Raw genomic sequence first — 17668 nt, forward strand, 5'->3', positions numbered from 1 at the left:
TTCCATTCTTTGGCCCTGAAGGACTCAAGTGTTTACAGATAATACCAGTGTGAAGAGAGGCTTATAAAAATTAGGAAATGCTAGTTTGCCCCTCAGGGGCCATAGACTTTTATTTTAAAAACCAAGCATGTGAAATAAAATGTAAATGTGTTATTACTAACAGGAAAATAACCCCACTGAAAATATATAGGGTTTGTATTTATGCAAGTCTATACGGATTCAGTGCTCCAAGCCACCCACTCCTGAGGGAGAAAAATCAAACACTACAAAGAATTTAAGTTACTATTTAACCTGTCTGAGGCCAACATTAGTCAAGAACAATAAATGAGAAACATCTATATGAGAAGAAGTCATACTCCCTATATAGAAAAAGAAAATCACACTTTTAAGGCTGAATTCTTGAAGATTCATTTGTTGGGGTCATACTCAGGAGTGACTATGGGGATGCTGTAATAGGTTGTGTGCATCAGGGGCAGCACAATAACCACTGCAGCAGCTCAGAGTGAGAATCTGAATTCAGCTAAAATTTTATTTGATGCATTCACTTAGTTACTCCTGAAATATAAAAACTCAGTCAACAAAGAAGTAAACACCTGAAGAGCATGAAGGTATGGAAAAGACCAACCACAATGCCACTGCATGGCACAGGGGTCAAATGAGGGCAAAACCAGAATAAAAGGTAATAAAATAAATCCATTAAAAAATCAGAAAGTATGAAACAGAACAATCAGATCTGTGGCACAGATTTGTTTTTGTATGCTGGAATAAAGTGACATATTATTTTTGGATATTATTCTAATTTTCCAGAAATGCCTGTGATAGGGAATGCAACTGCTAAATATGCAGTCTCACAAAAAAAAAAATTAATATTTGCTATGAAATACCAAATGTGGCAACAACTTGATTAATATGGTTTTAGAAATTTTAAAGCATCATACATTTTAAACAGATATGTTTTAATCTAAGGTAGTAAAGATGTAATGATCAGGAGAAAACAGTATCAAAGTTGAGATAGAATGTCCAAAAAGGCAACTGACTTCAGACTCTCCATTAAGAGCAAACCTTTAAACTAGGGCAGCCACATGTTGAAATTCTATTTAATAGAGAGTTTAAGACCACTATAAACAGCATGATGAACTTTTACAACCTGTAAACACAAACAAAAAACTATAAAGGGCAGCATGGGTGAGCCTTTGCAGACTTGAGATACTGTATAAGGTGTAAGAGCAAAAGAAGAGTACAAAAGGCACCATGAAGTTCATGCTCACTCCTGCAGAATAGAGGAGTAGAAAACATTTTAAAAAATCTTTCACTAAACAAGAAAAAAAATGTGTCTGAATATTTTAATTTTAAAATAGACTAAGCAAAGGCAGATATTAACAGATTGGGCAGAATCAGGGGACAGAAGAGAGCATCTAAAGACACAAACCACTCCTGAGAAATAATGAAAACGCCTTCTTTAGAAATGTTGGTATTTTAATTTTTCCTGGAGGTCAGGAACAGATGGTATTCAAGAAATAACAAACTTATCAAATTTTCATTGAAATGGGAGCTCAGAATTGGGTTTCTTCAGATGCTGTCTGTGTACAGCTGAGCTAGATGCACCTCACACAAAAGCAGAGAAGATCTCTGTAGGTACTTATTTTTTCGTGGCTATGGGATTCACCTGGAAGCTGAATTCAGAATCTTATTTTTTCCACTTTGGCAAGCAATTAGCACAGGCATTGTTTAGATGTGACACAATTTCTCTGTCACTGAACCCAGGGGTTTTCTAGCAGGGGAAGAGAGCAAATGGAAGCTTCACCCTGACAAGCTCTGACTTCTGGACAGTCCAGTCAAGTGGATACAGAAGAGAAGCACTTGCTGTCCTCTTGCAGCACTTGCCTCTTGGTTGGCTTGCAGAGCCACGTCCCCAGCTGCACCACAGCCAAGAACACCTGATCTGAGGATGAAGCACCATCAGCTGCCTTGGTACCAAGCTCCATGACATCAGCACAGAGCTTCAGGGCTCAGGCAGTGTCTGAGCACACACAGCACATCCCAGCCAAAGAGTGCACAGGAGTAGCCTTGCCAAGGAGATCAAAATACATTGCAAGTATTTGTCAGACAGAGCAGTAACACTTTTTGGACTAAGTTTTTGTGTTGGACAGCACTTTAACATCAGATCACAATCTACGTTTCAACACAGTAATAATTATTTCCTTAGTTTACTTCTTTTTTTCACACTTGACTTACATAGTTCTGTTTATGGAATTCATTTTAAGCTCCCTTCAGAACAGAAATCATCACAGCAAACCTATAATTAGATTTCCGCTGCACTGTTGATGAGTCTGAAAAGCATGAGAAAATGTATCCTGGCTTCATCACGATAATACACATGATTGCAAGACACAAGAAAAGTAATAGAGTAACACACAATCCACTTAAACAACTTGATAATAATATCAGTCTTTTCATTCAGATGGATAAAAATTAGTGTATTTCAGGATTACTGGACACTAATATTAAGTACTAAACAAGCAAAATTTAATAGATGTTTGCTTAAGATTTAAATATTTTCTGGTGCCCTAATAGAAGCACTAACAACATTGAGCCAGATTAAATTCAGATACATAGAAAGTAGCCTCATTTGCAAAGTTTAAGAGATGCAGGAATCTTCTCCAAATCTGAATCTGAGCACACAGGACCTGTGCCCGATGTCTTGGCAATGCAAGCTATACTGAACAGTATGTACTACAATTTGTAGTAAAAGTATCTGTACAGTTTCAAGCTTTTTATCTCTACTATTTTAACTGCACCAAAATCTGTTCAATAACTAATTTAAATAATTTTTTAGAAGTCTTTTTGGCTTATCTTACTTTGATCAAAGACTTCAAGTAAATTCAGATTAGCTATTGCTAATGCATTTGGGAAAGACATATTTTTACTCAGTGTTATGTTTTTTTTTTACTTTTAAACATGGGAAATATATATCAGTCACTAAAAATGTAAAATGAGCCTATGTTTTTGATTACCTAATTATTGAACTACCACTGATTTCAAGGCAAATTCATATGCAGACAAAAATCTACCCATCTGTCAGGGGCAGGACATAGCTTATTACTGAGGGTCAGCTGCTTTTACTAATAAAACATGAAGGACACGAAAGAGACACTCCTGATGGAACTTGATCCTCAAGTTATGGTACATGACCTTAAATCTCTGTACAAGTGTAACCTACAGGACCGTTTATCATTCACTCTATGGGAACCTCGCTCCATGTAGTACACAGGAAGGAACAGCATTTCATGAATGTTGAATTATTAACTGTGTCCCTAAATTTGCCATGGATTTTCTTCACTCATTCTCTTATTTCAGCCTTCAAATACTCAAGATTATGATAATTCATACATACACACACACACACACATATATATACATGACTACATATCCAGTTTTATTTATATAAATTCATAACCATCCTCTATATAGCTCCTAGAGAATGTATTATGTGTTTTTTTTAAATTGAAATTAACTTATTTTTAAAGTTAATTATATTAACTTAATCTTATATTTTATGAGAATGTAAATGTAGTGGTGCTTTGAGGGAGGACATTATTAACAATTTCCAGTTGCAGTGTTTTATCATCTGTAGTGTTTTACACTCAGTTTGCCAGCATTTCAGTTTGTAAAACTTTTACAGCAATTCCCAAGCTACATACTTTACATACTTCAGTGGCTGATGCTACATGGAAGAAATTATGTCTTCTATATTTATATTACATTTTTAGGAACTTCATAATACTTGAGAGATGCAGCTTTTGGAGGTGAAATTACCAAACACAGCTGCCTGCCTGAAGTTTAACAATTATCGTTGCTAGCAAGTAAAACAAAATCTTCTGGTTTACCACAAGGTAAGATTACAGTACATACCTTCTATAACTCCTACCATAAATTAGTCATGGATATCGTTCTATAACATATTGTAGCTGATTTAAATACTGCCTACACTGGAGCAAGAAAGCAAGAAACTTCAATAGTGACAAAATTAAGTATGTGTATGAAAAGTCTCTGCCTACAAAACAAGAAGATGACTTTTAAGGAATCCAAAGAATAAACACAGCAATCTATAACCCATTTAACCAAGTCATTCTGGTTTTAGTAATTTTGTTTAACAAAAAACAAGAAATTTGAGTAAAATCTGAAGAACATGAATAATAACCTTCATCAGATATCATATGGTAATCATGGCAAGAGGAAAAAACATTATTTTGTTTAAAAGCAGAATTCTTAATGTATTAGGATAGTCCAATTTCTCCCTTTAAAAACAATTATTAAGAAACACTAGCAGTATGCAGCATTAGCACTAAAGCTGGCTGCAGTGAGTTCCTCTGCACTGCTAATTGTGCACAAACCTGTCAGTGCATATTGATGAATACCTGTGTATAAATCTGTACACTTCTATGTATCAAACAGAACTGGAATTTTTTACATGGGTTTCACTGAGGTTTAATTATTAAATTTTTTTTGACTCAGCATAATATGCAAGATAATTTTCAGATGCATTTTTAATATCTGAATATTTTAAATTGCGTGTCTTGTTAACAAATGGTTTACTTTCCATGCTTGTGTGAAATTATATAGCATTACAGAGAACATTTACCATTTTAAATCTGATTAAACACTATTCCAAACAAGGACTGGAAAAAGTTTGATATTTGTACAAACACAATCTTTTAAAAAGCATTATGCAAACCCATTTAGGCATTGCAAAAAAATGCTGAACTAAGAGACAGACTGCAATATTTATTTACATTCCATTATTTCAGTAAAATGATATGTCTCTATTTTGCTAGTGAGGTTTAAATTTGTATTTGAATGAACAATGAAAAAAACTTTCATAATTTAACCATTAAAAATAAAACTAACATCACTAAGTGTCCTAAGTAACCGTATTTTAATTACCTTTATTGATTTTAAGACTTATATAGTGAGTGATGAACCCACTCCAGTAGCAGGGCTACACTAACACTGTTCAAACTTTTTTACCTTTTTAGCTTATTTTTGGCAACCGTGTCTTTCAAAAAAAACACCTTCTGCATTTGACTTCTGATTTTGCATTTTCAGGTCAGAAGTGGGACTAACTTCAGTCAGCTGTCTGAATGACCTTCCAATCTGGTGCAACTTTCAATCTAAGAACCCACAATTGCTCTGTCCACATATGCCAGCATGGAAAATTGAATATTTCACTTTGTTTAAAGTTTTATTGGTTTTCTCTTACTTGAAACTTACTTGAAGTTACAAGATATTATTTTCATGTTTATATAAAGCAATGATTGAAATTATTTTAAATGCTTACATACACATAAATGTTTACAACATGTGCATTGTGCTTGTGTCTCTGTGATCACTGTGCTGGTAACAGGCAGAAGGGTGGCTGGAGTCAGTCATAAAGGTGGAAGAGCCTGGGGGGTCAAAGGGACAGAAGAAGAAAGAGTCCCAGGAAGACTGTGGCATATGACACTGAGGAAGGAGCACATGTCACTTCATGTAAAGAAGCAGGGTGAACTCATGTAATAAAAAAAACCAGAGAAAATAACTAAATCAAGAAGAGAAAGTCACAGTAGTCAACAAGGAGAGATAGCAAAAAAGTAAATTACAGTTGGTAGGGTACACTTAGGTACCATTTTCCTAACTTCCCAGCTGTCAGGGCTCTGCTAACTCTGCAGAATCTTAGCAGTTTCTTTCTACAGTTTTACATCCTTGAAAACTAAACTTCACATAGCCAGAGCAGAAAAAGAGCATTTCTGCTCCATCAGAGCAAGAAAATATATTACTGCTACTGTTGAGTGCATAGTCTTAGAGACTTAGAGCCAATAGTTTTTTGTAAAGGTAGATGTTACTGTATTTCACACTAATCCTCCCACACTACCCACTAATTCAGAATCAGCTTTTAATTACATTTAGTAATAGGAAAGAATATCTGTCTTTAGCTTGGTCTACAGTCTTGCTCTGATGAAACTAAGATCAATTGGATATTATTAGCAGAAAATTAAGTATGAGCTGTCCCACCAATGAGTACGTGTTGTGCCCAAGGCTCCACTATTACGCAACTACATTTTTAATCAAACCTTAAAGACTACAGGCTTTATTTATAGCTGGTGATACTGAATGCACTTCAGGATTGACTGTCATTTTACACAAGTTTTATAGTGTTCCTCCTTAATATGTATTGTCAGAAAAACATACTAAAAAGTATACTGCTTTATGAAAAATACTCTAAATAATATAATTATTATTTAACAGAAAAATGACATGGAATTGTTTTTCCCCATCATGTATCAGAAGCCTGTCATCCTGAAAGTAATTTTGGCTCCCACATTATAAATACACTTCAGTATTTCTATAGGGAATGCCAAAAAAATCAGCAAGTGCTCACTGAGTTTTGCCAACAAAATCATGAGTCTTTGTACAAGAATTTTCTTTCCATTTATAAACAAAGACATTTTGAGTGTTCACGCTTGTGATTGGCTATGGCAACTGATATACTCCACCATAAGACAAAGCATATAGCAAACCAGTGATTTATTATAAGCAGTAAATATTTTACAATAACTCCATTTAAACATATAACATCTATGTTTTTAAAAATGTGTTCCAGATTATACTTCAAATAATCTATTGCACTAAATACCAAAGAATCTGTGCACTAAATATTTGGGAATTAATTCAAATGGTATAAAAAACTATTCTGTACAATTACCAAACAAGGAACGCTAGACAACAAAAACTGGGAAGTCACAAAACTCCAATACTGAAAGATAATGCTGACTATCTTATCAAAAGGCAACTTTAATGCTAAAATTGTCATTGATATGGAACAGACTCAGTCATTTCTGACAAGACTTCTTCAGGACCCCCTTGCTTTTCAATCCTGTGACATTCAAAGTCAGAACACAATCGTGGTCGGTCTAATTTGTAACACTGATGACTGCCCTGGCACTGTGCCCGGGCAGGCTGTGGCACAGCTTGGCCAGTGCACCTCATCTCCCTCGGCCCCAGCCCCGTGAGAAGCCCCAGGAGGGAGGGTCCCAGCAGGGTCAGCACCTGCAGTCCCCTCCAGCCACAGCATCTTCTGGAGTACTGCTACTGCAGCTAATTTGAACTATTTTTAGGCTCTGTTTAAAGACTGAATATTGCAGCTGCAACTTTTATGTATGTTCCCATAATTGAATGAGGTGAGAGAAGCCAATATATTTACCCTATTTTAGTTGCTAAATCTCAGTAACATGCAAGAAGAAACCCCTTGAAACATGCTAAATATTCACTCCCTGATTCTTCTTTGCCCAGCCCACAGGAAGTTCACTGGGGGTTATTACTCATTCTTCTACATTTACTTAATGTTTTACTGGTTTTTTTTACTACTTGCAGGATTTTCATCTCACCCACCATAAGAATGCAGTGGATAACAAACTAAAAAAGCATTAAGTCAACTTTATCTTCATTTCATTGCACTTCTATAATTCTAGAAAAGAAGATACTGTTCCATGTTTCTGCAGATAAAACATTAGTTTTTATTTAGTTGGTTTGATTTTTGATTTGGGTTGGGGTTTTGGGTGGATTTTTTAATAATTTTCTCAATTGTTAACCAATTTTCTATTAAACTTGTCAGAAAACCACCTTCCTGAAAACAAAATAAAATCTTACTAAAGAACTCAACATTTGGCTTGTGAAAATGTCATGCCAAGTGACACTTCTTTGTGTAACAATGCTCAAGACACACACAGTGATTAAATAAATAGTGCAGGTTAGTGTAGCTATATTGTAGCAAATATAGAAGATTCTAGTTTATAATACTTCTGTGCTGACTCCTAAGATCATGTTTAGTCTACAAGAATCCAAAACAAATAAATAGAACTCCAGCACATAAACAAAATAATAAACTGACTGAAACTGTACCCCATACTGTCAGTATAAATATGAAGAATTAGAAGTCTGTAATTTTTTTCTTCTTGTTTACTTTACAATGTACAAGAAAAAGGTAGGTCACTGTTTCCCAGCCTCACTGAGCAAATTGATCACATAACTCCTATTAAATTCAGCGCAAGTTATTTAGCTAAATGACTGGTCATCTTAAATTATATTTTAAAAATTTATTGTTACAGCTAAATTTGGCTTGGAGAGATAAGGGAAATAACTAAACCACACATCAGGTAATAACCCCTATGAAAAGCAATTTAAAAGTTTTGTTTTACCTCATTAAACCTGGTCACAAGATCTTCTACAGCATTATGTTCACCATTGTGAGAAGAAAGAATAGTAGCAGATATGGATGCCTTAAGAGATGGCAGCTTGCTTTGACACTCAGCACTACCCAGATCCCTGGTCAGAAAGCAGAGGTAGTCGATGGGTAGGACTTTGCGGTAGAGCTCCTGCTCCTGCTCGGTCAGAATGCTGGCAACCTCCTCCGGGAACTGGATCAGGTGCTGCAGCTCCAGCAGCTCCTTGCTGATACCGGCCATGCTGGAGGGAAGGACGCTGGAGCCAGCCATGGATGTACACGCTTGGCGTTCTAAAACAAAACAAATAATAAATTCATTAGGCTTGGTCTTTAACTGTTGGACCGTGCTGCGCAAAAGCAAGACAACATGCTATTTTGGCTTTGTTGAACTGCTCATTCATTTTCTCAGCAATATGCTATATTCTAAATACTTTCTTTCTATTTAAATAACCTAATATGTTCTTTTACGTGAGGTTTTTCTGTGTGTCTTTATATCTGGTGTTGGCCAAACAGAGGGCAACTAGAGTCAGGAGATTGCAAAGCCACCTGCCAAAACACACTTGCTTCCAGAAACACCCAAACACCTTCTTCCAGCACCCACGGCCTTGTCACAGCCTCAAATAAAAGGGTCATCTGGCAGAGTGTGCCTCTACTTTGCCCCCATGTAACAGCCCAGTGCAAAGCAGTTTGAGGCCTTGACTGGGGCACTGAAATCCAATTCCCTCAAGAAATAATGTAGAATGATAATTGAAAATCCATGTGGGTCGGCATTTTTCTTCATAATCCACTTGCTATAAGATAAATTGTATCTAAGCTTGCTGCATCGTGAAACCAAATGTCCAAGCTACAAAATATTTTTCATTCCTCTCAGAAAATGCATACATTTAGGAGTATGCATGTTTTATACGTTAATACAAAACATTCATGGTAGTTTTATAATATCCCAGCAGTGGTATCTCTTGAAAAATAAAACTTTTCCTAAGAAGGAAGAAGGCAAGCTTTCTAAGATTGTGTGGGAAGCATGAAACATCAACACAATGATTCCAAAATAGTGAGTGAGTCTTCTTACTAGATAAGTTTAGAATAGGTTCTCTGAACAATTTTTCAATCATTACTTAAATGTAAAAACATTCATAGCCATATATTACATACTCTTCATCATTCTTAGAAAAAGTTTATTTTTTTGTATTGCTTCATGAAATATCTTCAGAGATTTTTTTCCACATATAATGGAATTACACCCTAGATCTATCTCTTACCCAATATTTTAATATATCTATAAGCTCTCATGTGATAAAGGATGCAAATTTTTTTCTCTAAAAAAGAAAAAAACAAGTTCATAATAACTGATTTAAATTCAGTCCCTTATAATAAACATAAAATATGTTACATGAATTTTCCATTCTAAGACATTTTTTGCAAACTATTATTAATCAGAGGGAAGTTAAGAAGACAGAAAATTGGCTTTTCTTAATATAGTCTAATGAAAGTCAAATGATAAATTGCAGTAGCCCTAAATAAAGTCTTTGGGCTAACAGAACCTATTGAGAAATGTTCCAATACAGAAGAAACTTCTGAAAGAACAAATTGTTTCTGTCCACATAGCAAGCAAAAAAAGTAATGGGCTTAATTTGCAACAAGCAGTATCTTGGTTACATAGTGGGGAACATATGTAACTTCGTTGATAATGAAGAAGTGCTGCACAGTATCTGTAGATACTGAGAAATCTGTCATTGAAACACCTGCAGGAAAGACTGAGGGGGAAAAGCCAGTTAAGACCATGACTGATATGTCACTGCTGGTTTGGGCAACAGGTGGAATGCAGTGAGGTTGTGGGCTCCCTTTCAGTTGTCTTTGCTTCAATTCTACGTGAGCCTTCAATTCTGTTTCCTGCCTCAACCTGCACAAAACTATTCTGAGAGGTTTTGTAATAAAAAGCACTAAAAGCTCATATGCACTGTTTTTGACTTCACAACAGAACACAAGCTTATGTCTAAATAAAAACAATGCAAAATACAATGTTCATTTTATATTAGAAGGCTTATGCATTGACACATGCTTTACATATATGGACTGAACTGTCACTACCACAACCAACATTATCTCAGGAAGAGGATGATATGGAAGGTGTGAAACAGACACTCACCAACACCTGTTTGCTCCCTAGAAGCCATAATGCCTCATTGACTCTGCATGCATGACAGCCCTTCCCACTAAAGGCAGAGAAAATACAGCCTGCACCAAGCTCCCCTGTAAAACAGGGTGTAAAACCATTGAAACAGAGGGTGCTTGGTCGTGTCTATTATTGTACATTTATTTTAGATCACAAATGGACTTCTGAAGTGAATCTCCCAAGCATCCTCATTTACTGTGCTTTAGTTTAGTCTTAGTGCAAAAAAAAAGGATTATTTTCAGACAAAACTGTACCAGTAGATGCACTCCCAGAAGGCAACTAACACATCGCAACTGGTAAAAAAGCTGCAGCTGTCAGAAATATCCCGTCTCTGGAACAAGCACTGAGGTCAGGAAGGCACAGTTGGGCCAGACAGCTCAGATCATGGCTCAGCTGCAGGTGACCATGGACCACAGGACAGACAGCAAGTACTATGGACAGGGTGACGCCACAGTGATACTGGGGCTTTGCAAATCCAGCATGACTTGGAAAGTACAGTTGTAAACACCTTATAGCTGTCAATACAGCAGGAAAGAAAGCTATAACTCTATAAGGAGCGCCTAGTGACTGACGAAAGAGAGATAATACAAGAAAGAAAAAGAGCTGCTCTGCAACACACTGCTTGCTGATGAGGTTTAAAGGTGCACTCTTAATAATTCACCCACTCCAGCAGTGTATCAACTACACTATGCACAAAGACCTCAACATCTGGCAAAAGTTGACACTGAATTTGCAATAGGGTAGAGCACTGATTACTGTCCTTTGCACATTACCTTGCCTGAGTATGATCACCCTTCAGGCTCCACTTAGTACAACCTCTCACATCTAAGAACAAGGCTCAACACCACAAAGTGTATATCTGTATACTGCCAGAAACCACCAGGAATACATATCTCATTGGAACTGTATTTCACTAGACTGACTGGCCATTGATCAAATCCAGCTGAAAGCTAGGGCAGGGATTTTGAATACCTGTAACAAAACTACCTTTAATGGAACTATCATATTTCATAATGAAATCTTCACAACCCAGCTCCACTCTAACAAAAAAATGAAACCGTCAAAAAGAAAATCTCTTCATGGAAGCTAAGCCAAGATGACTCAAGAGCAGCCACTAGTATTACTGGATTTGAAAGAAGATTGAAAATAAACAAAACACTTCCTGATTCAAAACACTGAATTTCAAACTAGCATTTCTCTATTTTTCATTAAACTGGAAGAACTTTATGTAAATTCTCTCTGTAATGCTAGAGCACATAGAACAGGCTGCTGCAGCAAAAATGCAGCTGATATCCAAGGAGAGGAACACAGGCTAAACAGAAATGTGAAGGCACACAGCTCATGACTAAAATAGGGCTATAAATACTGAAGAAGCAGAAATAACTAATTTAAGTAAGTAGAATAACTTATTTCTATTGACTTTTTCCACACCTATAAATATTTAATTCTTCCATAATTCACATCTTTGCAAGTCTTGGTTGTTGGTGTCATTTACCTCTCCAGATTCAGATATCTTATCTTTCTTTATTCCCATCTTCTGTGTTTTATCACAAGAAATCCAGGATCCTTATTCTCAAATTCATCACCTTCCATGATTTACACTTTGTATGAAAGTCTATTTTCTGTCTCTTTGCCTTTATTAAGCTGGTTTTTTTCCTGAACTATCTTTTTGTCTTTTTGTGTGTGTATGCTTCAGACTTCTACCATTTTTCACTCCAGGAACGGATCTACTTCTGCTATTAAACTCCTTATCCAGTCTCATAAGCAAATCCTCCAGGTTTGTGTTGTCATTTATGTTCTTCAGGAAACAGATAGCATCTTTCTGCACTTCAAAGAATGGCCAGGTCCTTAGAGTAACTTGCAGAATGGAGCTGTTTTCAGACCAAAATCACAGTAGTTTTTTTTACAGTTAAGACAAGATACAATCGCCACTAAAATTGGCTGCTGCTGCAGTAAATGACACTGGGGTTTTGTGCTCTACCACATCAAGTTAATGCTAAAAATACTACAAGAAAATGAGGACCCACAGTATTCATTTGCAAGCTGCCTAAAGCCAAAATTGATAGCTTTGCTTATCCTGCTGATAAACAGCTGAAGTAGATAATCTTTAACATAGCAAGTATTGCTTTTATTCATCAAAACAAGATAACTTCTGCTTAGCTTTAACAAAGGACTCCTTGACTGACTTAATAATTTTTTAAATGAATGCAATCTCAAAAGAGTAAGCCTGACTAGAATATGAAAATCTACTTTCAACAAAGTTTGATGAACTGAAAGATTCAATAACTGGATTTCTGTCTTGGTTTTATTTCTAGGTCTTTTTCTTTCTACATTTACTTGATTTAAAAAAAAAAAAAAAGTATTCTAGCTCTACATTCAAAAAACAGTTTTAAAGCAGAAAAGTGAAAATTATAATCCCTAACAACATGCTCACTCTCTAGAAGGCTACTGGCAAAGATACTTGGATTCTGACAAATTCTCAAAAGCAAAAGACGGATTTCAATAGCTGTAAGAATAAAATTAATTACTCAACCTATTATAATATCTTTTAACTTAGAGAAATTTTTGATAATAGAGTTTGCTTCTATGAATTATACTAATGTAACTGAAAGTATAGGAAATTCTTAAGAGGATTCTATTTCTCTGCTGATATTAAAATGTCTGAAATTAATGGATTCTAATAGAAGCCTTTTTAATAAGCTATGCTACAGATATCCTCTAAACTGTTCATATACTTTAAGTGAACATATGGATCATATGTCAATGAGAAAATAAAAAATGACTACAGTAAAAAAAAATTAAGAAATAGCCATAGATGAACAGCTGTCAACATAGAAAATGTAGAACTGTTCTGTTCAAAGAAGAGGGAAAATACAATAAAAGCTCCCCAAGCAGAAGACACCTATGCAACATACAGCAGTTTAATTGAACACCAGTTTCCAGTACAGATCAGCACAACTGGGATAACATTGTTTTGCTGTCCTTTGGATGCAACATATCTCGGTACTGTAATAACCAAGCCAGCAAGCTTTCGTTAATTTCCTGTTCCTCTTCTATCTAATTAAAAATATCTCTCTCTCCCTTAATGAACATGAATTCACTATTATCAATTCTGACTGCAAACAACTCACTCCAGTGTTAATGAGCCTGCTATTTAACCCAGTGGGAAGCTTGACACAGAACAGGATCAAGTTCAAGTTCAATTTCACTGTAGAAACTACTGAAAACAATAGATCTATTTTGTCTTGAAATTTACCTATGAGTCAAGTAATCACAGAAAGAGAAGACACATAGGTTCTCTCTCCATATACCTAAATCTAGCAATATGGGCTACCTCTTAAAACTGCCTATCAGCACACATTGGAAATTATTATTAGCAGGTGAGATCTGATCTACAGGGTACTTGTACTTACAGGTACTTGCATAAAACTGGAGTTCATTATGACCTAAGCATCAGCAATCTGAAGACATAGAGATAGCCTGAAGAAAAGAAGATGAGCTAGGGTCTGTAGAAAAAAATGATTTTTTTATTAGACCAAGTAAGACTACTGATACACTCTGAGGTCACAGGATCCTTTTTAGGTTTGGAGTAGAAACAGCAAACTTCACAGCTAGTTCAAGAATACCTGCTTTCAGTTTAATTCAATCATAGTAATAGCAAGACATTGGAGAAGGTGATCTTCTCTTGGGGAGCAGCAGCAAGTTACCACATTGAGCCAGGTGAAAAAAGCAAATATTTCTATAGAACAAAGAGAAAAGGAAGAAGGCAGAAATCACATGTAGAAAATAATTTTGCTGGAAATACAACACCCTGAAACTATAACACACAGATATTTCTACTGAGGCTGAGATTTTATTGCTGAACAGATCTGTGAAACTTCTGGAGAGGATTTTTTAAAAAGGCAACTAGCAAAAAGGCAACTACAAAACTTCTGGAGAGGAAGCTTCTGGAGAGGTTTTTTTTTTAAAGGCAACTAGCAAAAAGGCAATTACACTATATACCACAAAATCCTGACTCATGAACTCACTGAATAGTGGAATTCAGCAAAAAGGAAGATATGGAGTGATTGTAACAACAGTCACTTACTTCTGAAATCACTTCTTGCTTTAGGAACTGACAATGAGCTCAGTTTTGAAAACCAGACTCTGAACACACTTTTTAAATTTTGCAATTATAGCAACAATCATGTGAAATACCAGGGGGAAAAAAGTGAAAGTACTGTATAGTTAAGAGATACAACCTGTCTATAAAAATTCTAACTTGAAACAAATTTGTCTAAAAAAGTGACATAAGTATTAGGACAGCTGAGATGCACATGCATGGGAAAGAATTTTTTTTTCTTTAACCACAAAAGTTGGGTAAACATTTTCACAGGATAAAACCTATGCACAACAAAACATTCGCTCAGATTATAAAGCTGATTTAAAGATGATCAACATGACATATTTATTACTATATTAACTTTGAGTTAACAACTACATTTTTCAGAAGTTCCTAACCGTAAGTATGAGCTTGAAAACCTATTTAAACTCTGCTTATGGCTGGATTAGAAGATCCTGGTTCTAAGCTAGATATACTGATATTAGCTCAGCTGGCTGGAGCATGTGCTAATAACACCACAGTCATGTGCTCAATCCCTGTATGGGCCATTTACTTAAGAGCTGGACTCAATGATCCTCCTGGGTCCTTTCCAACTCAGAATAAATATCCTGTGAAATCTCTGTGAAATACAAGCACTGACATCACATATGAGAGGAATTTGAAGCATCACCATGGTTTCACCACACCTGAACTGCTGCTCAGATTTCTGAAGTGTATCCAAGGGCTTTTACCACTCCACTAGCCTGAGTCATTCATGGAAATATTTTGCAGCATACAGGAGAACTTGGCTGCTTGTCTCTGAATTACCATATATTGTCAACACATTTAACCAACCATTTCCTCTCTGTATGCAGGTTGGCTGGTACTGACCGACAAAAGCAATCACACACTTGTCCATAATAAATAGATCCACTGGGTTTTCTTCTGGGTGTAAACTCCCAAGAAAAAAGATGCAACAAGTAGCAGTGTAACATTAATTTCGACTTGACAAAATCAGAAGATCTCAGGACAAAATTTATGTTTGATGCTGATTTTCCAATCCCTTTCCATTTTCAAGGCAGGTAGCAGAGAGCTGAGACTGCATCCTCATGCAGAAAAGTACAACTAGCAATGGTTCCAGAATATCTGCATAAGAATCAATGTAGTTTTGTGTGTGTTAACCCCAGCCAGTAAACATTTCTTCTGCACTTGAACTAACAGGCTTTGAAGGCAGTGCCTGTAACAAATGATAGGGCAACAAATGGATACTTCAACTACAAAGGATACCCTGTGTTACACAGTTTGCTGAATACAGAAATACTTACAGGTATTGTGGAGAGATCAATCAGCAGTGCCTTCAGAAGTCTGAAGAGATCCACCATGTACATGTTTAGTCAGAAAGCAGCTTTATTGCTTCCAGTCTACATGTATGGCAATGGGCCACCTGAGACCTGCTATTTCAGGGGACCTTCACCTACTGCTGTAACTCATTAGACTATATCCTGATTTCAGAACACCTGCCAGAAGAAGCTTTCATTATAACTGAGTAGATAGACTGTGAATGTCTGGTTCACTGGTTGAAAATTAGTTCTCAAAAGCTATTTGATACCAACACGCCATCTGTCTTGCTGTGGCATGCTGCAGCATGCACTGTGCTAGACCAGACACAAGATTTCATTGCTTCAGAGGCAACTATCACCAGAAGGCTGGATGAAGGGATTCTGGGCTATAATGAGTGATCTTCTAAACCTGCACCTTTATATCACAGTGTAACAGATATGTGAAAAGGCTGGAAAGAGTTATTATGACACCACCACACTTGCTATTCAAGTGTTTTCAGGTTTTTCATTTTGCTCCTACAATGAAATCCCATCTAATATATAACTTCCTCTGCAAAACTCTTAAATAATTTCAGAAATATTCCACTTTCACATACATTCCATAAATCTTTCTCCTAAAGGCTGTCACAGTGGTAGACTAACAGGATTTTGACTTGAGCAACACACACCAGCAGGAGGATTCTCTGTGCAGCATCTGTATTCAAGACCTTTTAAAATTTGGATATAAATACAGCATAGCATATGGAATGTTAAGTTCAAATGCTAAACAAATGTACATGTAAATTACCAGATAAATTCCAGCCCGTAAGAACAAAATGGCCAAAAGGGAGGATTTATTAATTTACTTTGGAAGAAAAGAGTGTTCTAGAAAAACAACTGTAGAATTCTCACTGCACAAATGAACTCGTTACCGCTTGGGTTAAAGCATAACTCAAGGTTTAACCTCACCGCCCAAAACTGATACAAAGCATGTCCAAAATCAAAGCAGGAGCTGCTGCTCAAAATGAAATTAAAATGCATACAACTTTGAGTTAATGCTGCAGTGGAGAATATCCAGTGATTAGACAGAGTGCAAGAATCTCAAGCCTAGTTCCAATATTTGACTATTTTGATCAAGACAGTAAAAACTAATCTTACTTCTATTTTTTTCCATTTATGTAATGCAGAAGCTTTTCAATTTTAAGAATGAAAGAACTGTTATAAATCAGTGAGTATGGGAAAAAATGCAAACAAAAATGTAATTTGAGAATATATACACACACACCTATGGAAATTATGGAAAAGAAGGCTGCTAAAAAAAAGATGTATATAATGGTAGGTACCCATTAAAGCAAGGGCTTATGATACTGGTTTTCTGTAATTTCTTTTTTGTTGCTGTTTTAGGAACTTTATAATTTTCAAAGACTATAGAAACTGTAGCTGCAACAAAATATAGCCTTCATAATGTAAATAACTGTAAAAGTGCAACAGGCAATTTTAATGTTTCAGAGCCTCAGCCTTGAGTCATTCCTTTCTAGCCTGAGTGCACTGGATTTTGATATCAGCAATCCCTGCATTTAATTAATGATCTGTTGATGTTTGCACCTTGCTACACAACTTTAAAAAATTACTACAAGCACAAATTAAAACTCTTTTTTGGCTTTAAGATCCTCAGAAATACATTTTGTATGTATCCTCTTCCTTACTTTGGTCTTATTATATGCAATACAGTGACCCTTCAAAGATAGGTTGGAAAGGGGAATAGTCTGCTCTCATCTGGCCCAGTTTTCCAAATACTGCACAGGAATGCCCAAGTTCAAAGAACTATCCAAATG

The 17668-nt window shown here is 36.0% G+C and overlaps 1 protein-coding gene across 1 annotated transcript in view; it reads right to left on the reverse strand.

Moving 5' to 3' along the window:
• The window catches only part of PLCE1 (phospholipase C epsilon 1), a 136879-nt gene that overhangs the window by 42791 nt on the left and 76420 nt on the right, over positions 1-17668 (reverse strand). The window contains exon 4 of the mRNA XM_077784637.1: positions 8235-8551. Coding sequence (XP_077640763.1) covers positions 8235-8551 — 317 coding nt within the window. The remainder of the gene's footprint in view (positions 1-8234; positions 8552-17668) is intronic.

This window comes from Lonchura striata, chromosome 7, assembly GCF_046129695.1.
Source record: "Lonchura striata isolate bLonStr1 chromosome 7, bLonStr1.mat, whole genome shotgun sequence".
NCBI classification, from domain to species: Eukaryota; Metazoa; Chordata; class Aves; order Passeriformes; family Estrildidae; genus Lonchura; species Lonchura striata.